Genomic DNA, 25,256 nt, shown 5'->3' with positions numbered 1-25,256 from the left:
TGAGAGGGGACTTCCGGGGAGGGGCAGAAGAGAGAGAGAGAGAGAGAAGGCTCAGGGCTCAGTGAGAGGGGACTTCCGGGGAGGGGCAGAAGAGAGAGAGAAGGCTCAGTGAGAGGGGACTTCCGGGGAGGGGCAGAAGAGAGAGAGAAGGCTCAGGGAGAGGGGACTTCCGGGGAGGGGCAGAAGAGAGAGAGAAGGCTCAGTTAGAGGGGACTTCCGGGGAGGGGCAGAAGAGAGAGAAGGCTCAGGGAGAGGGGACTTCCGGGGAGGGGCAGAAGAGAGAGAGAAGGCTCAGGGAGAGGGGACTTCCGGGGAGGGGCAGAAGAGAGAGAGAAGGCTCAGGGAGAGGGGACTTCCGGGGAGGGGCAGAAGAGAGAGAGAAGGCTCAGGGAGAGGGGACTTCCGGGGAGGGGCAGAAGAGAGAGAGAAGGCTCAGGGAGAGGGGACTTCCGGGGAGGGGCAGGGGAGAGAGAGAGAGAAGATATATTGAGCGGAAAAACGCCTGCCGGCTCTGAGGCTCCCTATGCTTCTCCCTCCCTCCCAGGAACCTGCAGCTTCTGAGCTCCTCAGGAAGGATGGAAGAGGCTGATCCTGCAAACCTAGCGAGGATGGAAGGAGGAAGGTGGACGGTTGACCTCGTCAGGCTGCCTCTTGCATCCCTCCCCACAACCTCCAATCGATCTCTCCCAGGACCCTCAGAGAGATCTGGTGAGTTCCAGGGAATGGAGATGTGGGACCCGGGGAGATGCTGGGAGTGAGGAAGCTCCTCTGGTAGTAAAACGAGGAAGGTTGCAGGGCCAGAACTCCAGGTTGGCAGAGGTAAAAGGTAGAAAGAAAGGAAAGTTTTTAATGGTGATGTGTAGAAGATTCATTTTCAGGCATGACTCCTTCTTTCTTCTCTGGTGGGGTTGAGGAGGAAGACAGCCCTCTTTTTAGCATGGAAACCGTGAGTGGGAGCTCCACACATGGGGAGGCTTCCACAGCCTAGTTGGTAGCCCCACCTTGGGCAAAAAGATTCCTGCATTGCAGTGGGTTGGACTAGATGACCCTCATGGTCCCTTCCAACTCTACGATTTTATAATTCATCCAGGATTGGTTTGACCCATGGGGGGGGGAGAATTTGGGTGCATTTTCACAGCATCTCTCTCCTCCTAGATTTCTTTCTTTGTAAGAGCTAATATGGGGTGTTAAATCAGTCCCAACCCCCCCCCCAACCCCCATTAGATGGAACACGTCAAAGGCCCACAATCATCTCAGAATTAATGGGCATTCTGGAAATAATATTATACTGTATTTATTAGAAACAGTGAGAGAGAAAGATGTCACTGGGGAGAGTTTGCCATTATGAAAAAGCATCCCTTTGCTTTGTCCTTTGGCAGATGAGGGACTCCTTCTCAGCAAGGCACACAGTTGCATTTTGCAGCAACCAGCTGTGAGGGGCTTCCAAGTCTAGTTGGGATTGTAATGGGGATTACACTCTTAATTGGGATATTATTATTATTATTATTATTACTGGTGATATTGAAAAAATAGGAATATTTTGTATGCATTCTGAATAATTTCTCAAGAGTTCAGAGCTAACCGGTACATCATAATATAATTTTTTTAAAAGAAAAATTGCTGAGGACCAAGTCCAAGATAAATGACCCCCTTGTTGCTCCTTCCACCTTCTGGGAAATGAAATTGTTGGAGAGGCGATGGGGGAAATTGTTGGAAGGATGAGAGAGAGAGAGAGAGAGAGAGAGAGAGAGAGAGAGAGATTGAGATTTCAGAGGGGGCATCCTGTTAGGCTGCAATAGATTGTAATGGATTGCTTTGAAATAACTTCGGCAACAGATGGGGGGGGGGAGGAATCACCCCCAGCCGCCCTGTATTTTGTCAGAACAAAAGCAGCAACCCTACTTTATGGGGTCTCGTGAACCAGAATCTGCAATGACCCCAGCACCTTATAAGTTTTTCTTGGGGGGGGGGAGATACTGGCTCTTCAAGGGTTAAAGGCAGCGATGATATTACTACAGAGGACTTCCTGGGGGAGGGAGAAAGCGCCACTTCCTCCTGCATTTGTCACATTTGAAAAGCTGCAGAGCTGAACACTGAGGGGTTTTTTTTGACGGGGAGGGGCTCCCATGTCAGAGCAGCTGCTTTGCAGGAGAGAAGCCCTCCTGGAGAGGGCAGTTTTGCAAAGGGGCAGCAGTGGGGGGGGGGAATGTGTGGGGTTGCACCCCCAATTCAGTCCCAAAAGAGCTGTGATGTGTGCAAAAGGCTTTAAGGGGGGCAGGGGTGCCCCAGGATGAGAGCAAGGCAAGAAGACTAGGTGGGGGGGGAGGCAGTTTTAGGGTGGGGCAGGAAAGCCCCCAAAGGAAAGGAGGCAGGATGTTTTGGAGAAAGAGGGGTCAATGCTGGGTAGAGGGGGCAGGATTAGGCCACAGGGGATGCCGCTGGGGCTTGAATAGTGGCATTTCTGCCTATTGAGATGCTCTGCCCTAGAGCTACAGCCCCTTCCTCTAATGTGGGGTTGGGGGAGGAGGAGGAACGGAGTTCGAAGCTGGCAGAGAGGAAAGGAAAGGGATGTTTTTAATGGTGGTGGGAGGAAGATCCTCTTTCAGGCTTGACTCCACTTTCCGCGCATGGTGAGGTTCAGGAGGGGGGCACTTTGCTTTTACCAAGAAAACTGCAAGTGGGAGCTCCACACCTAGGGGGGATTATCGTTCACCAACTGAATATCTTGCACAGAAAAATACTTGCAGGGCTTCTGAGGCTCCCTTTGCTTCTTCCTCCCTCTCAAGAACCTGCAGCTTCTGAGCTCCTGGGGAGGTTGACAGAGGCTGGTCCTGCAAACTTAGCGAGGATGGAAGGAGGAAGATGGACGGTTGACCTGGTCAGGCTGTCTCCCACAACCTCTGACCGTTCCCCTCCAGGACCCTCAGAGAGATCTGGTGAGTTGCAGAGAATGGAGATGGGGACATGGATGGATGCTGGGAGTGAGGAAGCTCCCTTGGCAAGAAAACTAGGAAGACCGCAGGGCCAGACCTCTGGACTGGCAGAGATTAAAGATAGGCAGGAAATAAATGTTTTGAATGGTGAATTGGGCATAGCCAGGATTTTGGGGCTGCTGTCTACCAGCTACATCTGGTACACAGACTGTTGTACATGCTATGGTTATCGCCCGCTTGGCTTGCTACAATCAGGGCCGTCTTAAAGAGATTGGCCGCTGTGGCACGACGATCCCTCGGCGCCCCCGGTGGGCCGCCTCTCCGCCCACCTCGCTCCCACGCTGGCCGCCCCTTGGGAGGGGGGTGGGCAAGCGGGGGATGAGGGGCGTGGCGCTGCAAGCCGGCCGCCCTCCGGAGCCCCAGCTGGAGTACTGGGAAGGGCGCGCAAAGCCCCGCGCCGCTCCAGCGCCACGCCCCTCATCCCCAGAGGGGCGACCAGCGCGGGAGGGAGGTGGGCGAGTGGGGGATGAGGGGCGTGGCGCTGGAGCGGCGCAGGGCTTTGCGCGCCCTTCCCAGCGCTCCAGCTGGTGCTCTGGAGGGCGGGCGGCTTGCAGCTTGCCCGCCGGCGCGCAAGCGCCCGCCCGCCCATGGGGGCGGTCGCAGGTTGGGGAGGGGGCGCCCGGTATGCCAGCGGGCTTGCGGGGGCGCCCCTGGGGGGCCTGGCGCCCTGGTGCGCCGCGCCACCCAGCCCCTATGACGAGACGGCCCTGGCTACAATTCACTCTAGGTGGGGCTCCCTTTGAAGGTGACTTGGAAACTACAGTTAGGTAATCCAGAATGTGGCAGCTCAACTGGTGACTGGGAGCAGTTGTCAGGAGCATATAAAACCAGTCTTAAAGGATCTGCATTGGCTCAGAGTATGTTTCTGAGCACTGTTCAAAGTGCTGGTGCTGACCTTTAAAGCTCTAAACAGCCTCGACCCTGTAGACCTGAAGGAGCGTCTCCAACCCCAGACCCTGAGGTCCAGCTCTGAGGGGCTTCTGCTGGTTCCCTCATTGCCAGAAGTGAAGTTACAGAAAACCAGGCAGAGGCCCTTCTCAGTGGTGGCACCCTTCAGTTGTCAAGGAGATAAAGAACTATGTAACTTTTAGAAGAAGGCAGCCCTGTATTGGGCAGTTTTTAATGTTGATGGTTTATATATGCTGTAAGCTGCCCAGCGTGGCTCTGGAAACCCAGTCAGATGAATGGGGTATAAATCACAAAATCATCACCATCATCATCAGATGTTACATAAAGTCTCACTAGGATTGTGATTTGCATTACATTTTTAATTGTTATCTTCCCTTATCTTTAGCAGGTGATGAACACGACAGTCATCGCTCTCGGGTCTCATCAGAAAGAATCAAGCATGAAGTCAAAGGAAAGACCTTTCAAGATCAAGAGGAAACAAGTTCAGAAGAGAAAAACCAAGAAAAGGATGGGAGGAATAAAGGTCTTCCTGTGCAGACTGATAACAGCCATAGAACCCCTGTGCAGAAAAAACATTACAAGGGGAAGAGATCGAACGATAGCTCTTTATGTGGCAAAACATTCAAAGGTAAATCTAGCCTCAACTCCCACTGCAGAATCCACACAGAGGAGAAACCGTGTAAATGCTTGGTGTGTGGAAAGAGCTTCAGTGACAGCTCAGTCCTAAAATCACATGAAAGAATTCACGCAGGACAGGAATCCTACAAATGCTTGCAATGTGGAAAGAGTTTCAGTCGTTACTCAAACCTTAGAAAACATCAAGAAGTCCACAGCAAGGAGAAACCGCTTAGCTGCTTTGAGTGTGGAAAGACCTTCAGTCGCAACAGAAGCCTTACAGAACATCAAAAAAATCACACAGGGGAGAAACCGTATAAATGTTTTGACTGTGGAAAGAGTTTCCGTCACAGCTCAAACCTTGCATCGCATCAAAAAATACATACAGGGGAGAAACAATATAAATGTTTGGAGTGCGGAATAAGCTTCGCTCACAGCTCAGGCCTTACATCTCATCAAAAAATTCACACCGGAGAGAAATCTTATAAATGTTTGGAGTGCGGAATGAGCTTCGCTCACAGCTCAGGCCTTACATCTCATCAAAAAATTCACACCGGAGAGAAATCATATAGCTGTTTGGAGTGCGGAAGAAACTTTGCCCATCTAATTAGCCTTACTTTACACAAGAGAACCCACACAGGTGAGAAACCATATAAATGCTTGCAATGTGGAAAGAGTTTCCGTCAGAGTCCACATCTCATTTCACATCAGAGAACTCATACTGGTGAGAAGCCATATAAATGCTCAGAGTGCGGAAAGAGCTTCAGTCAGAGTTCACACCTCACTGTGCATGTACGATACCATACAGGAGAAAAACCATATAAGTGTGTGACGTGTGGAAAGAGTTTCTGTACTAATACAGAACTTATTTGCCATCACAGGATCCATACAGGGGAGAAGCCATACAAGTGCTTTGAGTGTGGAAAGAGCTTCAGCCAGGGTATTAGCCTTCATATACATAAAAAAATTCACAGCGGAGAAAGACCGTATGCATGTTTTGAATGTGGAAAGAGCTTTGGCCAGAGTTCAAGCCTTAGCACACATCAGAGAATTCACAGAGGGGAAAAGCCTTATTCTTGTTTTGAATGTGGAAAGACCTTTACTTGCAGCTCAGCCCTTCGTTCTCATCATAAAACGCACGCAGGAAAGAAACCATAAAAATGATTGCAATATGGTGGAAAATTCAAAGATTCATAGAAGCAAGAAGCCACAACAAACTCAGGCCAAGTTAAAAGTATTCATATTTTTCTCTGAATATATAAGAGGGTGTTCTGTTCTAGCCAGCAGCAAAGCTCAAGACCTGTTTCTTTCATTCTTGGGTGTCTGTAGTGCATCTCAAAAGCCCCCACAGGCCATTGTGACAACATTTCAAATCCTGTGAGTCGTTCTTTTCTCAAAAGTGGAATTAAAGAAGCTGAGCGAGTCACAGAAAAGAACTGGGGGATGTTGACTGTAAGGAACAGCTTTGAATATACAGTAGACGAAAGGAAGGACTAATATTTTCAAACTCTTTATGAAAGCATCTAATCTGGAAAAAGAACATGGACAGTCCTAAACATTCATGTGCTGCTTGTCAACTCCAGCAGGCTTTTGGCTGGTGTTCCTGGAGACAAGATGGCTGCTTCTCAAAGACCCTTGGTCGTTTCCAGTGAACTAGTTCATTAAGTAAAGAGGGCCAGGATTTATTGATTTGTTTTGTAATAGCCAGGTAGTTTAGAAATGTTTTCAATGATTGTGCATTCCAACAGTGTCCCACATTCTCCTTGCACCTTGTAGATGGATGACAAAGGAGTAGGACTTATTCCTGTATTATTAAGGGGATCACGGAATCCATAGAGTTCCCCGCTTTGCAGATTCAACTGGTCTAACTCTGATCTTCAAACACGTTAAGATGTTTCAGGGCTTCTCAAAATTTTAGTTGTTTCTTTGTTCAACCGAGGGGTCCGTAAATAAACTCTTAGAACCGCCCCTTCCATTTTAGCCAGGGTTCTTTGAAGCATACAAATCTTCAGGATAAACTTTGGTAGGAGAAGGAGGCCACATGCCTGGAGTTCATTACAGGCACAGTTAGTGCTAACTAATTTAGATTTACCCAATCGGCAGCTGTCTGCTCTATGCGATGCGTTAAAATATATCTAACACAGATGGATTATCACAGGAAGGAAGGGGGAAATCCAGTTCAATAAGTGTTTTCATTTTGGAAATTTTAACCCACTTCTGGTCATACAATCGGATGCCTCTGGTTTTTAGGCCAGGGAAGAATTCAAGCAGTGCATGGCTCCATTTTGAGGACTGGATTTGGTGTTCATCCCAGAGTGAAGAAAAGTTAGTTAAAAGGTGTGTGTGTGTGTTAAAATTTTGAAATACAGTAGACACTAATAGTTAAAGAAATAAAGGATTTTCCATAATAAGCAATCATTGTATACCTGTGCATATTTGGGGACAGGGAAGGAGGTTACTTGAAGGAAGGACTAGGAGTCTCATGGAAAATAGCTGTTCCCTCCAGAGCTCAGACAGAAGGATAAGCAGCTCAGTCTACACAGAAGGGCAACATGGAAAGAGGAGCTGTATTGAAGTCAGCAGCTTTGCTGGGTAGATTGGGACCACTGTTGTTTATTTTGAATATTTAATACTTCTCCTTTCAGTCCAATGATTTCAACACCAGTCGGATGGCTGGTGCTTTAAGGGAGCCTCTTGATGGCTATGCAAAGGGGATAAATTGAGTATCTCCTTCGCTGAGGAAGCAATCTGGATTCTCTCTTGCAGTCTGCCACAATATGGATATACGTTGACTATTCCATCTCCCTTACCAGGACAATCCGCACTGCCTCTCGGTCTGAGGGATTGTCTGTGGTGTTTTGACCAGAGAGAGCAGCGATTGGGTTGAGGGCACCATGCTGCACCTCAGCTCCCCTCACTGAGCTGAGGGATGTGGTGGTGTTGGAGAACCCTCCCACAACGGTGTTTGGGGTGGCGTCCATGCTGAGGCCTGTGTGGGACTTAATGGCTTTCTCGACATCCCTTGGGCTGTCTCAGGATCCCAGTGGCCCAACACATGTGGCTAAACCAGGGCTTTTTTCAGCTGGAACTCACAGGAACTCAGTGCCGGCCCTTCTCAGGTAGGTGCCATTGCCATTATAAGAGAACGAGGGAGGCGTTCACGGTGAGTTCCGGTGCCTCTTTTTCTGGAAAAATAGCATAGGCCTAAACCACAGAGCCTAGGGCTTGCCGATCAGAAGGTCGGCGGTTCGAATCCCCATGACGGGGTGAGCTCCCGTTGCTCGGTCCCTGCTCCTGCCCAGCTGGCAGTTATGAAAGCACGTCAAAGTGCAAGTAGATAAACAGGTACCGCTCCAACGGGAAGGTAAACGCGTTTCCGTGCGCTGCTCTGGTTCACCAGAAGCGGCTTAGTCATGCTGGCCACGTGACCCAGAAGCTCTACGCCGGCTCCCTCCGCCAATAAAGCGAGATGAGCGCCGCAACCCCAGAGTCGGACACAAATGGACCTAATGGTCAGGGGTCCCTTTACCTTTTTTAACAAGTGCTCAATTTGTCGTCCTCCCACAAAAAGAGTGGATTGGAAGCCACCTAGAGTGGCTGGAGGAACACAGTCAGATAGGCAACATTTAAATAATAAAATTATTATTATTATATAGAAAATATAGAAATATTCCGTATGCATTCTGAATAATTTCTCAAGAGTTCAGTGCTAACCAGTACATCATATTATAATTTTTTTAAAAGAAAAATTGGTGAGGACCAAGTCCAAGATAAATGATCCCCTTGTTGGTCCTTCCACGTTCTGGGAAATGAAATTGTTGGAGAGGCGGTGGGGGAAATGGTTGGAAGGATGAGAGAGAGAGAGAGAATTTCAGAGGGGGCATCCTGTTAGGCTGCAATAGATTGTAATGGATTGCTTTGAAATAACTTCAGCAACAAATGATGGGGGGGAAGGAATCACCCGCAGCCGCCCTGTATTTTGTCAGAACAAAGGCAGCAACCCTGCTTTATGGGGTCTCATGAACCAGAATCTGCAATGACCCCAGCACCTTATAAGTTTTTTTTTTTGGGGGGGGGGGGGAGGAGATACTGGCTCTTCAAGGGTTAAAGGCAGCGATGATATTACTACAGAGGACCTCCTGGGGGAGGGAGAAAGCGTCACTTCCTCCTGCATTTGTCACATTTGAAAAGCTGCGAGGGAGGAGATTCGGCAGAGCGGAAGACTGCCTTTTGCAAGGTAGGAAAAGGGGGGTGTTTTTTTGGGGGGGGGTCTCCCGTGTCAGAGCAGCTCCTTTGCGGGAGAGGAGCATGCATGGGGTTGCACCCCACAATTGAGCCCCGAAAGAGCTGTGGGGAGAGCAGAGGGGCTCGGGGGCTGCAGGGACGCCCCAGGAGGAGAGCATGGAGGCAGTTGTGGGGTGGAGTAGGAAACCCCCCCAAAGGAAAGGGAGGGAGGCATCGATGTTTTGGAGAGAAAGGGGTCGGTGCTGGGTAGAGGGGGAAGGATTAGGCCACGGGGGATGAATCTGGGGCATTTCTGCCTGCTGAGGAGATGCTCTGCCCTTGAGCTACAGCCCCTTCCCCTAATGTGGGGTGACTGCCTTTTTTGGGGGGGCTCCCGTGTCAGTGCAGCTGCTTTGCAGGAGAGGGCAGTTTTGCAAAGGGGCAGCGGTGGGAGGGAGCATGCGTGGGGTTGCACCCCCAATGCAGCCCCCAAAGAGCTGTATGAGTGCAAAAGGCTTTAAGGGGTGCAGGGGCGCCCCAGGACGAGAGCAAGGCAAGAAGACTAGGCAGGGAGGGAGGCAGTTTTAGGGTGGGGCAGGAAAACCCCCAAAGGAAAGGAGGCGAGAGGGCTCTGGGAAGAGGAGGAAGGAGGCATTGCTGTTTGGGAGAAAGAGGGGTCGATGCTGGGTAAAGGGGGCAGGATTAAGCCACGGGGGGGGGTGCTGCTGGGGCATTTCTGCCTGTTGAGGAGATGCTCTGCCCTAGAGCTAAAGCCCCTTCCCCTAATGTGGGGTTGGGGGGAGGAGGAGAAACAGAGGGAGGCAGCCCTGTCACAGCTCCAGGCTGGGAAAAAAAGGAAAGGGATGTTTTTAATGGTGGTGGGAGGAAGATCCTCTTTCAGGTTCACTTTCCTGGCATGGTGGGGTTCAGGAGGGGGGCACGTCTCTTTTACTGCAAGTGGGATCTCCACTCCTAGGCAGGCTTATCATTCACCAATAAAATATCTTCGGCTGGGAAATGCCTGCAGGGCTTCTGAGGCTCCCGTTGCTTCTCCCTCCCTCCCACCCAGGAACCTGCAGCTTCTGAGCTCCTCAGGACGGATGGAAGAGGCTGATCCTGCAAACCTAGAGAGGATGGAAGGAGGAAGATGGACGGTTGACCTGGTCAGGCTGTCTCCCACAACCGCTGGCTGTTCCCCTCCAGGACCCTCAGAGAGATCTGGTGAGTGGCAGGGAATGGAGATGGGGGGATGGAGGGATGGAGAATGGAAACAAGGGAAATCCCTTCAGGCTCCCTTTGCTTCTCCCTCCCTCCCTCCCTCCCTCCCAGGAACCTGTAGCTTGTTTATACTTCTGAGTTCTGCAAAATAGTTTCAAAGAGGCGGGATCTGTGATCCTAGAAATGAACTGAGTTGGGGCTCCCCACCTCCAGCACCATCTGAGTCTGGGGGAGGTCAGCTGAGTTCCAGGAGGTTGGGGGGGGGATGGATGGATGGGAGGGAGGGAACCCCCCACCCAAGTGAGCAGAAAAGACACAGGGAAGAAAAAGCAAGAAGGTCTTGATTGGAAGAAGGGAGGGGAAGAGGAGCAATGTGTTTCTGGGTGTCAGAATAGGGAGAATATGCACAGCCGTCCATTGCAGATTTACTCCTAAGTAAGCTCCACTGAGTTCAATGGGATCTACTTTCAGGTCACTACTTAGCGTACCATGCCCACCTTAAGAAAGGATAGAGAAAGCAGGCAGATTAATTTGGAATCACAAAAACATGTTTAAAACCTGTTGGGGAACTGTTGCAGAGGGTATGCCCAGGGGCAGGAGAATATCTAGGGCAGGAGAATCCCTGCAGGGTCTCTGAGGGTCACTTTGCTTCTTTTTCCATCTGAGCTCCTCAGGAAGGATGAAAGAGTCTGATTCTGCATACCAAGCTAGGATGGAAGGAGGAAGATGGACGGTTGACCTGGTCAGGCTGTCTCCCACAACCTCTGACTGTTCCCCTCCAGGACCCTCAGAGAGATCTGGTGAGTTCCAGGGAATGGAGATGGGGACCTGGGAAGATTTGACATCTTCCCGCAGGGCCTGCAAGACGGAGCTGTTCCACCAGGCCTTTGGGCAGGATGCAGTTTGACTTACTTTCCTTTGTATAAATCAAGCCCGAAGGAGGCCCCAATCCACTCACAGTTCCTTGTAGGATCAGTGGAAACAGTTGGTCCTGGCAAGTATTAACCACTCTCAACTCCAACCTGATAATTGCCACCTGCTTAGATTTTATCTTGTCTGAATTAATTTTAAGATGCATTTTAATTAATTGATGTTTGTTTTTTATGCATATTGTGTTTTTATGATGTTAGCCACTCTGGGCTATTATTATTATTATTATCATCATCATCCTGCAGACCTAGCGAGGATGGAAGGGGGAAGATGGACGGTTGACCTGGTCAGGCTGTCTCCCACAACCGCTGGCTGTTCCCCTACAGGACCCTCAGAGAGATCTGGTGAGTGGCAGGGAATGGAGATGGGGGGATGGAGGGATGTTTGGGGGTGAGGAAGCCCCCCTGGCAAGAAAACATGGAAGGTTGCAGGGCAAGAGTTCTGGGCTGTGAGAGATAAAAGGTAGAAAAGGAAAGGAATGTTTTTCAAGGCTGGAATGGGTGCAGGATTTCTGTTGGGGGGCAGGACTTTTGTTAGGGGGGCAGAACCGGCTTGATTGGTCAGTTAAGTATTTCTAATGTTTTGCTTGATCTTGGGGGCTGCCCCCCCCCCTTGGCTAGGCCTATGAATGGTGGTGTGAAGATAATTCTTTTTCAGCGAGTTCCATAGTATAACGTCGTTTCATTTGCAACATGCATTTGGAATATTTTGTATACATTCCGAATAATTTCTTAGGAGTTCGGTGCTAACCGGTGCATCATTTTATAATTTTTTTTAAAAAAGAAAAATTGGTCAGGATCAGGCTCCTTCCACCTTTGTTGCTCCTTCCACCTTCTGGGAACTGAAAATGTTGGAGAGGCGATGGAGGAAATTGTTGAAATGATGATGATGAGAGAGAGAGAGAAATCCCAGAGGGGGCATCCTGTTAGGCTGCAATGGTTTGATCTGGATTGATTTGAAATTGATTGTAAGGGATTGCTTTGACACACAACTTTAGCAGGGGTTACCTTTCGGTGATAGTGTGTAAAGCCAAAATCACATATAGTTGGGACTAACGCCTTGGATGGCGGCTAACAGATTGAGGTTGAATCCTGACAAGACAGAAGTACTGCTTTGGGGGGACAGGGGGTGGATTGGTGTGGTGACTCCCTGGTCCTAAACAGTGTGTCTGTGCCCTTGAAGAACCAGGTGCACAGCCTGGGTGTCATTGTGTCCATGGAGGTGCGGGTCAATTCTGTGTCCAGGGCAGCTGTCTACCAGCTCCATCTGGGACACAGGCTGAGACCCTACCTGCCCATAGACTGTCTCTCCAGAGTGCTGCATGCTCTAGTTATCTCCCACTTGGACTACTGCAGTGCGCTCTATGTGGGGCTACCTTTGAAGGTGACTCAGAAACTACAATTTATCCAGAATGCGGCCGCTAGACTGGTGACTGGGAGCAGTTGCCAGGAGCATATAACACCGGTCTTAAACATTGACTCCCAGTACGTTTCCAAGCACAATTCAAAGTATTGGTGCTAACTTGTAAAGCCCTAAATGGCCTTGGCGCATTTCCACCCCCATTGCTGAACTGCGGGATATGAACGCACTGAACCCGAAAATACCGGAACGTGTTATTTCCGGGTTTTGGCACTTGCGCAGAAGCGCTAAATCGTGCTTCACACATGTGTAGAAGCGCTGATTCGCAACCATCACCTGCGCAGACATATCTGAAGAAGATACGCAGTATCTGAAGAAGTGTGCATGCACACAAAAGCTCATACCAAGAACAAACTTAGCTGGTCTCTAAGGTGCTACTGGAAGGAATTTATTTATTTTTTTATTTTGTTTTGACTACGGCAGACCAACACAGCTACCTACCTGTAACTGTATAAATGCTGTAAGCTGCCTTCGCGTGGGATGTAAATAATAAAATCATCATCATATTTTGCAGAAAGTCTCACTGAGATTCTGATTTGCATTACATTTTTAATTGTGATTTCCCCTTAACTTTAGCAGGTGATGAACACAACAGTCATCGTTCTCAGGTCTCATCAGAAAGAACCAAGCGTGAAGTCAAGGGAAAGTTCAAAGGTAAATCTAGCCTCAACTCACACTGCAGAATCCACACAGAGGAGAAACAGTGTAAATGCTTGGCGTGTGGAAAGAACTTCAGTGACAGCTCTGGCCTAAAATCACATGAAAGAATTCACACAGGACAGGAATTCTACGAATGCCTAGAATGTGGAAAGAGATTCAATCGCCGTTTCAACCTTAAAATTCATCAAGAAGTCCACAGCGAGGAGAAACCACATAGCTGCTTTGAGTGTGGAAAGAGCTTCAGTCGCAGCAGATGCCTTAAATCGCATGAAAAAATTCACAGGGGGGTGAAACCATATACCTGTTTTGACTGTGGAAAGAGTTTCCATTACAGCTCAGGTCTTCAAACTCATCTAAGAATTCACACAGGGGAGAAACAATATAAATGTTTGGAGTGCGGAATGAGCTTTGCTTACAATTTGAGCCTTACATCTCATCAAAGAATTCACACTGGGGAGAAGCCGTATAAGTGTTTGGAGTGCGGAAGGAGCTTTGCTCACAGTTGTAGCCTTACTTCACATAAGAGAACCCACACAGGGGAGAAACCATATAAATGCTTGGAATGTGGAAAGAGCTTCAGTCAGCGTGCACACCTTACTTCACATAAGAGAACCCACACTGGTGAGAAGCCATATAAATGCTTTGAGTGTGGGAACAGCTTCAGTCAGAGTTCACACCTTACTGTGCATGAGCGAATCCATACAGGGGAAAAACCATATAAATGTGTGACATGTGGAATGAGCTTTAGTAACTGCACATACCTTGTTTGCCATCGCAGAATCCATACAGGAGAGAAGCCATATAAGTGCTTTGAGTGTGGAAAGAGCTTCAGCCAGGATGCAGGCCTTCGTATACATCAAAGAAATCACAGAGGTGAAAAACCATATACCTGTTTTGAGTGTGGGAAGAACTTCATTCACAGCTCAAGCCTTACATCACATCAAAGAATTCACACAGGGGAGAAACCATATAAATGTTTGGAGTGTGGAAAGAGATTTGCACATGGATCTAGCCTTACTTATCATAGAAGAACTCACATGGGATAAACCCTATATATGCTTGGAATGTGGGAACAGATTTGGTCAGATTTCACAACTCATTTTGCATAAGTAAATCAAGAGGAAAGAAATATTTAGATGCTTGTAATGCGGAAAGCATTTTAATTAGAGCACCGCTGTTGCTAAACTTCATGAAATTCGTAGAGAATTCTCATGGTACAAATCATATACACTTGCTGTCACGAGGGTGCCGTTGTGCCGAACCTCCACTTCAGATTCTCCCCTCGTTACTAAGTGAATTTTTAATCAGGTGTTCTGGGTCAAATTACAATGCACCCCACCTGTCCCTCTGAGGTCCGTCTGTTATTTCACTTCCCTTTTATTAATAATCTGGGAATTTCTTAGTAACGGGTGTTTTCCTGTCCAGCGGCCGTGGCCGGTTATATCTTCTGCTCTGGGCTTCAGAGGTTAACCTCTCCTTTGCCTACAGTTCAGGGTCTCTCTTTATTAGATCCCCTCACTATATCAGTTAGCTAAGCCCTCTTAGCAACTCTGTGGCAATACCAGGGTTTCCGCCCGCTAGCCCCTCCTGAGGGAACTCCAAGACACAAACTACCGGTATCACCCTTTAGTTTAGTTTTGTCCTTTCCCTGAGTTCACCTCCTCAAGAGCCTATATAACTCACTGGACCAAATGAACGACGATATTTTCTTAGCTTAACAATAAGAGGTCTTTATTTCTTACAGAACATAGTGATGGTTCATAAGCTTCGTTTCATAACAGTGTAAACTCTTTCAGCAACATAAACACATCTTCAACGATCCTAACCTAATCTAACCTAAACCTAACCTGGCCCCACACCCTCCTTCCAGTCACCACTCTCCCCACACTAACGGCTCTTCCCTCCTTTTAAAGAGCGGAATGTCCCGCCTCCCAAGGGGTATCTGCCACTCAAAGTGGGGTGCCCATGAACTCCTAAAACACCGTGGGTTTCTGAACATCCCCTAACTTAGATCTGATTCATTACAGCCGTCAACTGCTCACCGGGCTAGCTGCCTAGTGATATCAGTGGTGCAGAGAGTTTCTTTCACTACTTTCATTTAAATCAACAAAAAAACAAACAAACACAGAAACATGGAATGTACACCCTCAGAAACCTGAGCTGTTGCCTAGAGTGCCTGTTCCACCACCAGCAGTTACTTCCTGGCATTGAGACCCTTCCTGCTCTCTACGGTGGCCGCTAAGAGAATCCCTCTGTGTCTGTTTGGCTTTCTGCTCTGTGACACAAAGGGCATGCCTGGTTGTAGGGGAAGGTGGTGATTGTAGCATACCAGAGGCATCATGTCACTTGGCTGCTGTGATATTTCTAACACAACAGATTCCTGTCTCTATTCAGGGCTGGAGCATCTGCTATCTAGCTCCTGTTGTTCCACTATTTCCCAGCTCCTGGGATGTGTCCCATCTCAAACCACCGCAATCCTAGGTCCATATTCCCTTCCTATTCCCCCTCTCTGAAGCATATTGGAGTGGTGGTCTCCATCACTCCTGCTCATCTCATCTTTGAAAACAGACAAAAGGACAGGCTAATATGGTCACACTCTTCTCAAAGAAGCATGTTGTGCGGGAAAAGCAGGGACAGGCATGAACATCATGTGAACTCCTGCAAGTTTCTGGCTGGTGCTCTTGAATACGAGATGGTGCCCTTCCATGGACCTTGGGCCAGATCCTGCACAGCAGTTATTGAAAGAGGGCCAGGATTCCTTGCTTTCGTTTTGAAGTAGTTGGGTAATTTGATTGTAATTAGTAATGAGGCATTTCCATTCTTTGCTCCAGGTGTGTCCCACCTTTTTCTTGTAACTTCTAGATGGATTATTAAAGCATGATCTTTGAGCAATATTATGGGGGTCAGAGTAATACATTTTGTTACATGGGTGCTGTTGTAGTTACCTTTCAGTGGAAAGGTGGAATATAATCAGGTATAAATGCACATGCACAAACACACATGCATACTCAGAAATAATAAAATTCATTCTTATAAACCTCCGGAGGAGGAAGCAACATGCCTTGAATTAATTCCAACATATTGTTCATTACAAGCAGAAGTAAGGGCAACTAATTCAGATTAACACCATCAGCTTCTGTCTCCCTGCCTTTTTAGAATGAGTAAGAATGCTATATTCTAAAACATATTGGATTATCAATTTTTATTTTTAAAGGAAGGAGGAAATTTGAGTTCCCATAAGTGTTTCCATTTTCAAAATTTTAATGCACTTCTGGTCATACAAATTCTTCATGGCATTTTTGAAAGCTCTAATGGAAACAGGCTGTCCCTATTTTTGGAACAGGGCAGAATTAAAGCTGTGAAGAGCTTCATTTTAGGAAGAAAGTGAAGAAAATTGAATTTAAAAAACCAGCTATTTCTTGAATGTTGACTATATGCAGAATGGTAAAAAGTACAAAAATGCAGATACTATAGACGTTAACGGTTAAAGGAATAAATTCACAATAAACAATCCCTGTGTACCTGTGTGTGTATATGGGGAGGGAGGAAGGAGGGGAGGCAAGTGTGTCTGAAGGAAGGGCTCATGGTCTCAATAATTGTGATTATTCAGCCTGGAATTTACCAGAGCCTGGGGCTCTTTGTGAGTATTGTGATGGGTGGGCAATTTTCTGCTGATGTTTGGGCTGAATGTGGCTACTTCATTGGGAAGGGTTTCCCTCCTAATATTTCCCCTTTGTAGTTTTAACTTGAACGTGAGAGTCACCCAAGCCCTTTCTAGTTCCACGAGTCATTTTCTGTGTCTTGTGAAATCCTCTTTGCTAAATGACCCAAACGGAAGATGGAACCCTAAATGTTTCTGCATCTGTTTTCATAAGCGAACATCAGACTTCCTGGGTTCAACCTCTACCCCTTTGGCACCTAATGAGATTTCATGCCCAATATTTTAAATAGCTTTTGTACATGTCCACCAAACGTGATAAAATATCCCTTTATGTTCCTTTCATTCCCAACATGCATTTGGAATACTTTGTATACATTCTGAATAATTTCTCAGGTGTTCAAGGCTAAGGGTGCATCATTTTATATATTTTTCAAAATAAGAATTGGTGAGGATCAGGGGCAAGGTAGACGATCCCCTTGTTGCTCCTTGTTGCTCCTTCCACCTTCTGGGAAATGAAAATTTGGGGGAGGCAATGGAGGAAATGGTTGGAAGGATGAGAGAGAGAAATTCCGGAGGGGGAATCATGTTAGGCTGCAATAGATTGTAATGGATTGCTTCGAAGTCGATTCTGCAACAAGGGGGCGAGGAGGGTGAAAGGTTGTTTTCTGCTGCTCCAGAGAAGCGGACACGGGGCAATGGATTCAAACTACATAAAATAAGATTCCACCTAAACATTAGGAAGAACTTCCTGACAGTAAGAGCTGTCCGACAGTGGGATTTGCTGCCAAGGAGTGTGGTGGAGTCTCCTTCTTTGGAGGTCTTTAAGCGGAGGCTTGACAGCCATCTGTCAGGAATGCTTTGATGGTGTTTCCTGCTTGGCAGGGGGTTGGACTGGATGGCCCTTGGGGTCTCTTCCAACTCGATGATTCTAGGAGGAATCACCCCCCCAACCGCACTGAATTTTGCCAGAACAGTTTGGGTGCAGGTGGGTGGTTGGGAGAAATACTGGCTCTTCAAGGGTTAAAGGCAGCGATGATATTACTACAGAGGACCTCCTGGGGGAGGGGGGATGCGTCACTTCCTCCTCCGTTTGTCCCATTTGATAAACTGCGAGGGAGGAGATTCGGCAGAGCGGAAGACTGCCTTTTGCAAGGTAGGAAAAGGGGGGGGGGTGTTTTTTTTTTTTGGGGGGGGTCTCCCGTGTCAGAGCAGCTGCTTTGCGGGAGAGGAGCATGCATGGGGGTTGCACCCCACAATTGAGCCCCGAAGGAGCTGTGGGGAGAGCAAAGGACCTCGGGGGCTGCAGGGACGCCCCAGGGGGAGAGCATGAAGGCAGTTGGGGGGTGGAGTAGGAAACCCCCCCAAAGGAAAGGGAGGGAGGCATGGGTGTTTTGGAGAGAAAGGGGTCAGTGCTGGGTAGAGGGGGCAGGATTAGGCCACGGGGGGTGAATCTGGGGCATTTCTGCCTGCTGAGGAGATGCTCTGCCCTAGAGCTACAGCCCCTTCCCCTAATGTGGGTTGGGGGAGGAGGAGGAACGGAGGGAGACAGCCCTGTCACAGCTCCAGGCTGGGGAAAAAGGAAAGGGATGTTTTTAATGGTAGTGGGAAGAAGATCCTCTTTCAGATCCACTTTCCTGGCATGGTGGGGTTCAGGGGGGGGACGACGTCTCTTTTACCGCAAGTGGGAGCTGCACTCCTAGGCAGGCTTATCATTCACCAACAAAATATCTTGGGCAGGAAAATACCTGCAGGGGCTCTGAGGCTCCCGTTGCTTCTCCCTCCCTCCCTCCCTCCCTCCCTCCCTCCCTCCCTCCCTCCCTCCCTCCCTCCCTCCTAGGAACCTGCAGCTTCTGAGCTCCTCAGGAAGGATGGAAGAGGCTGATCCTGCAAACCTAGCGAGGATGGAAGGAGGAAGGTGGACGGTTGACCTGGTCAGGCTGCCTCCCACAACCTATGACCGTTCCCCTGCAGAACCCTCAGAGAGATCTGGTGAGTGGCAGGGAATGGAGATGGGGGGATGGAGGGATGGAGAGTGGAAACAAGGAAAATCCCTTCAGGCTCCCTGTGCTTCTGCCTCCCTCCCAGGAACCCGCAGCTTGTTGAAACCCCTGAGTTCTGCAAAATAGTTTCAAAGAGGCGGCGGGATCCAAGAAATGACCTGAGCTGGGGCTCCCCATGTCCAGCACCATCTGAGGCTGGGGGAGGTCAGCTGAGTTCCAGGAAGTTGGGGGGGGTGGATGGATGGGGGGAGGGAACCGCCCACCCACCCAAGTGAGCAGAAAAGACACAGTGAAGAAAAGGCAAGAAGGTCTTGATTGGAAGAAGGGAGGGGAAGAGGAGCAAAGTGTTTCTGGGTGTCAGAATAGGGAGAATATGCACAGCAGTCCATTGCAGATTTACTCATGAGTAAGCTCCACGGGTGCTGTGGCAGGTGACGCGGATGTGGGTGGTGCTGTGAGTTAAACCACAGAGCCTAGGGTTTGCTGATCAGAAGATCAGTGGTTCGAATCCCCGCGACGATGTGAGCTCCTGTTGCTCGGTCCCAGCTCCTGTCCACCTAGCAGTTCGAAAGCACGTCAAAGTGCAAGTAGATAAATAGGTACCATTCCAGCAGGAAGGTAAATGGCGTTTCCGTGTGCTGCTCTGGTTCACCAGAAGCGGCTTAGTCAAGCTGGCCGCATGACTCGGAAGCTGTACGCCAGCTCCCTCGGCCAGTAACATGAAATGAGCACCGCAACCCCAGGGTCAGCCACGACTGGACCTAATGGTCAGGGGTCCCTTTACCTTTACCTGTAAGCTCCACTGAGGGACGCGGGTGGTGCTGTGGTCTAAACTACAGAACCTAGGGTTTGCTGATCGGAAGGTCAGAGGTTCGAATACCCGCAACGGGGTGAGTTCCCGTTGCTTGTTCCTAGCTCCTGCCCACCCAGCAGTTTGAAAGTACGTCAAAGTGCAAGTAGATAAATAGGTACCACTCCAGCGGGACGGTAAATGGCGTTTCCCTGTGCTGCTGTGGTTCGCCAGAAGCGGCTTAGTCATGCTGGCCACATGACCTGGAAGCTGTACGCCGGCTCCTTCAGCCAATAAAGTGAGATGAGCGCCACAGCCCCAGTCGTCTGTGACTGGACCTAATGGTCAGGGGTCCCTTTACCTTTATGAAAAACAATACACTGATTTAATAATAAATGATGAGGACAGATGGTATGCACATACAAAAGGGGGTGAGACAGGGCTGACCTCTATGCCCTCTATTATTCATTTTTCATTAGAAACACTAATTACAGAAATCAGAAAAGATGAAGAAATCAAAGGAATAACATTGGGGAAGAGACCATATAAAATAAAGGCTTTTGCGGATGATGTAATATTAACATTAGAGGAACCGTTAGAGACTATTCCCAAAGCCTTAGAAAAAATAAAAACTTTTGGAGAGGTCAAAACAAAATTAAAAAAATCCTTCCTGTAGCACCTTAGAGACCAACTAATTTTGTTCTTGGTATGAGCTTTCATATGCATGCACACTTCCTCAGATACACTGAAACAGAAGTCACCAGACCCTTATATATAGTGAGAGGGTGGGGAGGGGTATTACTCAGAAGGGTGGTGGGAATGGGTGATATGCTGATAGGTGTGGAAAACCTGTTGGTGACTGTTAACAACTGCAATTGGTCTTACAGGCTAAAAATATATCGTGTATAAGAATCCAGTGTCTCTATTCAGACCAGGTCTCGCCATGGTTTTAAGTTTGGTAATAAGTTGCAATTCAGCAACTTCTCTTTCCAGTCTATTTCTGAAATTCTTTTGTAATAAGACAGCTACTTTGAGATCTTGTATAGAATGTCCTGGGAGATTGAAGTGTTCTACTGGTTTCTGTGTCTTGTGATTCCTGATGTCAGATTTATGTCCATTTATCCTTTGGAGGAGGCTTTAGCCTGTTTGTCCAATATAGAGAGCTGAAGGGCACTGTTGGCATTTGATAGCATACACAATGGTAGAAGATGAGCAATTGAATAGTCCTGAGATGGTATGTTTGATGTTGTTTGGGCCATTAATGGTGTTGTCCGGGTGTATGTGGCTGCAAAGTTGGCATCTTGGTTTATTGTACCAGTGTTCATGTTAAGTCTGGTTGTTTATATTACTGTGGGTGAGGAGTTGTTTAAGAGGATCATGCTTTTTATTTTACAAAGAGAAAAGGGAGTGTTGAATGGACCCCGCTCAGCAGCTGATCAGCAAGAGATCGGGAGAGAGATAAGAGTCCCAGCTCCCTTTCAGCCCCACCCTCCATTGTTGAATGTGCTGCAGAGGGAGGTTGTTTGTTTCCCCAGCGACATGTGACTGGCTGATTAGGTTATCTGTCTGGAAACTGTAGAAAAGGCTCCCTTTCCTTTAGAAGCTGCAGAAATGTGAGTTGAACCCCATAAAAATTGGGCTTTCCCTCTTTGCTTTTCCCCCTTTGCAAAAGGAGCTTTGCTTTTCCCCCTTTGCAAAAAAAGTGCAAAAAATTTAGCTGATCCTCAGAAAACCAGGGCTTTTCCCTTTGCAAAAAAGCTGCAAAACTTTTAGCTGATCCTCAAAAAAACCAGGGCTTTTAGAAGAGGAAAACCAGAAAAATATTTTTTTTCTTGTTTCCTCCTCTAAAAACGAGGTGCGCCCTATGGAGCGAAAAATACGGTAACTGTCCACGGGTCCTTTACCTTTACCTGTATATATGCTGTAAGCTGCCCCGCGTGGCTGAGGAAACCCAGCTAGATGGGTGGGGTATAAATAATAAAATCATCATCATCATATGTTAAAGAAAGTCTCACTAGGATTGTGATTTGCATTACATTTTTAATTGTGATTTTTCCTTAACTTTAGCAGGTGATGAACACAACAGTCATTGTTCTTGGGACTCAATAGAAAGAACCAAGCATGAAGTCAAAGGAAAGACCTTTCAAAATCAAGAGGAAACAAGTATACAAGAGAAAAACCAAGAAGAGATTGGGAGGAATAAAGGTCTTCTTAAACAGACTGATAACGGCCATCAAATCCCAGTCCATAAAAAACATCACAAGGGGAAGAGAAAAAACCATAGCTCTTTATGTGGCAAAACATTCAAAGGTAAATCTACCCTCAACTCGCACTGCAGAATCCACACAGAGGAGAAACCGTGTAAATGCTTGGTGTGCGGAAAGAACTTCAGTGACAGCCCAGGCCTAAAATCACATGAAAGAATTCATGCAGGACAGAAATCCTATGAATGCCTAGAATGTGGAAAGGGTTTCAGTTGTTACTCAAACCTTAGAAAACATCAAGAAGTCCACAGTGAGGAGAAACCATATAACTGCTTTGAGTGTGGAAAGAGCTTCAGTCGCAACAGAAGCCTTACAGAACATCAAAAAATTCACACAGGAGAGAAACCGTATACCTGTTTTGACTGTGGAAAGAGTTTCCATCACAGCTCAGGTCTTAAATCGCATCAAAAAATTCACAGCGGGGAGAAACTATATACCTGTTTTGACTGTGGAAAAAGTTTCCACCACAGCTCAGGTCTTCAAACTCATCTAAGAATTCACACAGGGGAGAAACAATATAAATGTTTGGAGTGCGGAATGAGCTTTGCTTACAATTTGAGCCTTACATCTCATCAAAGAATTCACACTGGGGAGAAATCTTATAAATGTTCAGAGTGTGGAAGATGTTTTGCTCATAGAGCTAACCTTACTTCACATAAGAGAACCCACACAGGGGAGAAACCATATAAATGCCTGGAATGTGGAAAGAGCTTCAGACAGAGTTCACACCTTACTTCACATAAGAGAACCCACACTGGTGAGAAACCATATAAATGCTTTGAGTGTGGGAACAGCTTCAGTCAGAGTTCACACCTTACTGTGCATGAGCGAATCCATACAGGGGGAAAACCATATAAATGTGTGATATGTGGAAGGAGCTTTAGTAACTGCACATACCTTGTTAGCCATCGCAGAATCCATACAGGAGAGAAGCCATATAAGTGCTTTGAGTGTGGAAAGAGCTTCAGCCAGGATGCAGGCCTTCGTATACATCAAAGAAATCACAGAGGTGAAAAACCATATACCTGTTTTGAGTGTGGGAAGAACTTCATTCACAGCACAAGCCTTACATCACATCAAAGAATACATACAGGGGAGAAACCATATAAATGTCTGGACTGTGGAAAGAGATTTGCACATGGATCTAGCCTTGCTTATCATAGAAGAACTCACATGGGATAAACCCTATATATGCTTGGAATGTGGGAACAGATTTCGTCAGATTTCCCAACTCATTTTGCATAAGTGAATCAAGTGGCAAGAAATATTTAGATGCCTGTAATGAGGAAAGCACTTTAATTGGAGCACCGTTGTTGCTAAACTTCATGGAACTCATACAGTAATTCACATGGGAGAAATCATACACCAGCTGTCACGAGGGTGCTGTCAACAGCTTACTGGCCTAGCTGCCTAGTGAAATCAGTGGTGCAGAGAGTGTCTTTTACTACTTTCATTTAAATCAACAAAAAACCACAGAAACATGGAATGTGCGCCCTCAAAAACCTGTGCTGTTGCCTAGAGTGCCTGTTCCATCCCCGACAGTTACTTCCTGGCATTGAGACCCTTCCTGCTCTCTATGGTGGCCGCTAAGGAAATCCCTCTGTGTCTGTTTGGCTTTCTGCTCTGTGACACAAAGGGCAGGCCTGGTTGTAGGGGAAGGAGGGGAATCTAGCATACTAGAGGCATCATGTCACTTGACTGATGTGATATTTCTAACACAACATATTCCTGTGTCTATTCAGGGCTGGAGCACCTGCTATCTAGCTCCTGTTGTTCCATTGTTTCCCAGCTCCTTCCTTGTTCTGGGGTGTGTCCTGTCTCAAACCACCGCAATCCTAGGTCCATATTCCCTTCCTCTTCCCCCTCTCTGAAGCATATTGGAGTGGTGGTCTCCACCACTCCTGCTCATCTCATCTTTGAAAACAGACAAAAGGACGGGCCAATATGGTCACACTCTTATCTAAGGAAGCATGTTGTGTGGGAGAACCAGGGAAAGGCCTGAACATGTGCTGCTGGTGAACTCCTGCAAGTTTCTGGCTGGTGCTCTCAAATATGCGATGGTGCCCTTCCATGGACCTTGGGCCAGATCCTGCAAAGCAGTTATTGAAAGAGGGTCAGGATTTGTTGCTTTTGTTTTGAAGTAGTTGGGTAATTTGATTGTAGTTGGTAATGAGGCATTTCCTTTCTTTGCTCCAGGTGTGTCCCGCCTTTTCCTTGTAAATTCTAGATGGATTATTAAAGCATTATCTTCGAGCATTATTATGGGGGTCAGAGTAATACATTTTGTTACATGGGTGCTGTTGTAGTTACCTTTCAGTGGAAAGGTGGAATATAATCATGTATAAATGCACATGCGCAAACACACATGCATACTCAGAAATAATAAAATTCATTCTTATAAACCTCTGGAGGAGGAAGCAACATGCCTTGAATTAATTCCATCATATTGTTCATTACAAGCAGAAGTAAGGGCAACTACAGTGGTACCTCGGGTTACAGATGCTTCAGGTTACATACTCCGCTAACCCAGAAATAACGCTTCAGGTTAAGAAATTTCCTTCAGGATAAGAACAGAAATTGTGCTCTGGCAGTGCAGCGGCAGCGGGAGGTCCCATTAGCTAAAGTGGTGCTTCAGGTTAAGAACAGTTTTAGGTTAAGAACGGATCTCCAGAACGAATTAAGTTCTTAACCCTCCCCTCTGCCCCCCAAAAAGAAAGTGGATTGGAAGCCACCTAGAGTGGCTGGGGGAACCAAGTCAGATAGGAGGCATGTAAATAAATTATTATTACTGGGGGGGGGGCTCTTTTTGAGTATTGTGATGGGTGGAGAATTTTCTGCTGATGTTGGGGCTGAATATGGCTACTCCACTGGGTAGCATTTTACTCCTATTTGCGGTCACACGTGCAAATCCCTGCCCATGGTGCCCACCCCTTCACCAAAAACATGGGACGAGACCAAGGTATGGGCTCAAATTGGCCACAACTTTATTAATTTCAGAAGTGGGAGAACTTGGCATAGGCCTTGGCAGGCAACCCTCTCAGCCCGTGAGCTGAGGATATGCAGGATGTAGAGGCACAGCGGGTGGGGACTGCAAAGCACACACTTAACACAGCATGCCCACCCACTAGCCTCGGTCCGGGAGTTTGACCTGTGTGCTGCTGCCTTGAGGTCAGGGACTCCCGAATTTTGCCCTCTAACGGGCCCCGCACGCGCCGCCGCTTGGGAAGAGGAGCATGGCCGCTCCCTTCCCCCAGATGATAGACTAAAGGCAGCCTTGCCAAGGCCTAACTCCGCCAAAGTTGTGACGAAATGCTGCGGGGGCGGCAAAACCTGCCAATGCAGGGGAAATTCCTTCCCAGTCCCGAATACGGCAACCATCTAAGACCACAGCATCGCCCGCTGACCTGTAACGCAAGAAGTTAACCTGCAAACAAAAGAATTATTGACTTGATGACCGCAACCTACCGCACCCACTATAAAGAGAAAGTTGAGTTAATTAGAGGGAAGGGGAGCGGGTGAACCTGCGGGAGGGAAACCGAAAGGAGGGAAAGCTGGGCGGCTGTGCCGCTTTTA

At 47.7% G+C, this 25,256-nt stretch overlaps 2 protein-coding genes and 1 long non-coding RNA gene across 3 annotated transcripts; all 3 read left to right on the top strand.

Annotated features, from left to right (window-relative positions):
- Positions 1–671: 671 nt before the first annotated feature.
- LOC117042861 lies at positions 672–4,418 on the top strand. The gene is made up of 3 exons (XR_004426090.1): positions 672–708; positions 2,787–2,936; positions 4,288–4,418. It is a non-coding gene; the product is annotated as an uncharacterized LOC117042861 (long non-coding RNA).
- A 57-nt stretch (positions 4,419–4,475) lies between these two features.
- On the top strand, positions 4,476–24,085 carry LOC117042566 (zinc finger protein 850-like; the record flags this gene model as incomplete). Its single annotated transcript, XM_033142106.1, has 3 exons — positions 4,476–5,673; positions 12,888–13,805; positions 22,741–24,085. Coding segments are annotated over 3 exons (2,241 nt in total), but the record flags the coding sequence as incomplete, so codon positions are not given.
- On the top strand, positions 17,724–22,736 carry LOC117042993 (zinc finger protein 501-like; the record flags this gene model as incomplete). The annotated part of the gene is made up of 3 exons (XM_033142615.1): positions 17,724–17,782; positions 18,467–18,618; positions 21,490–22,736. Coding segments are annotated over exons 2-3 (1,368 nt in total), but the record flags the coding sequence as incomplete, so codon positions are not given.
- Positions 24,086–25,256: the final 1,171 nt, after the last annotated feature.

Source organism: Lacerta agilis, chromosome 2, assembly GCF_009819535.1.
Source record: "Lacerta agilis isolate rLacAgi1 chromosome 2, rLacAgi1.pri, whole genome shotgun sequence".
Taxonomy (NCBI): domain Eukaryota; kingdom Metazoa; phylum Chordata; class Lepidosauria; order Squamata; family Lacertidae; genus Lacerta; species Lacerta agilis.
This window is presented reverse-complemented; position numbering and strand designations above follow the sequence as displayed.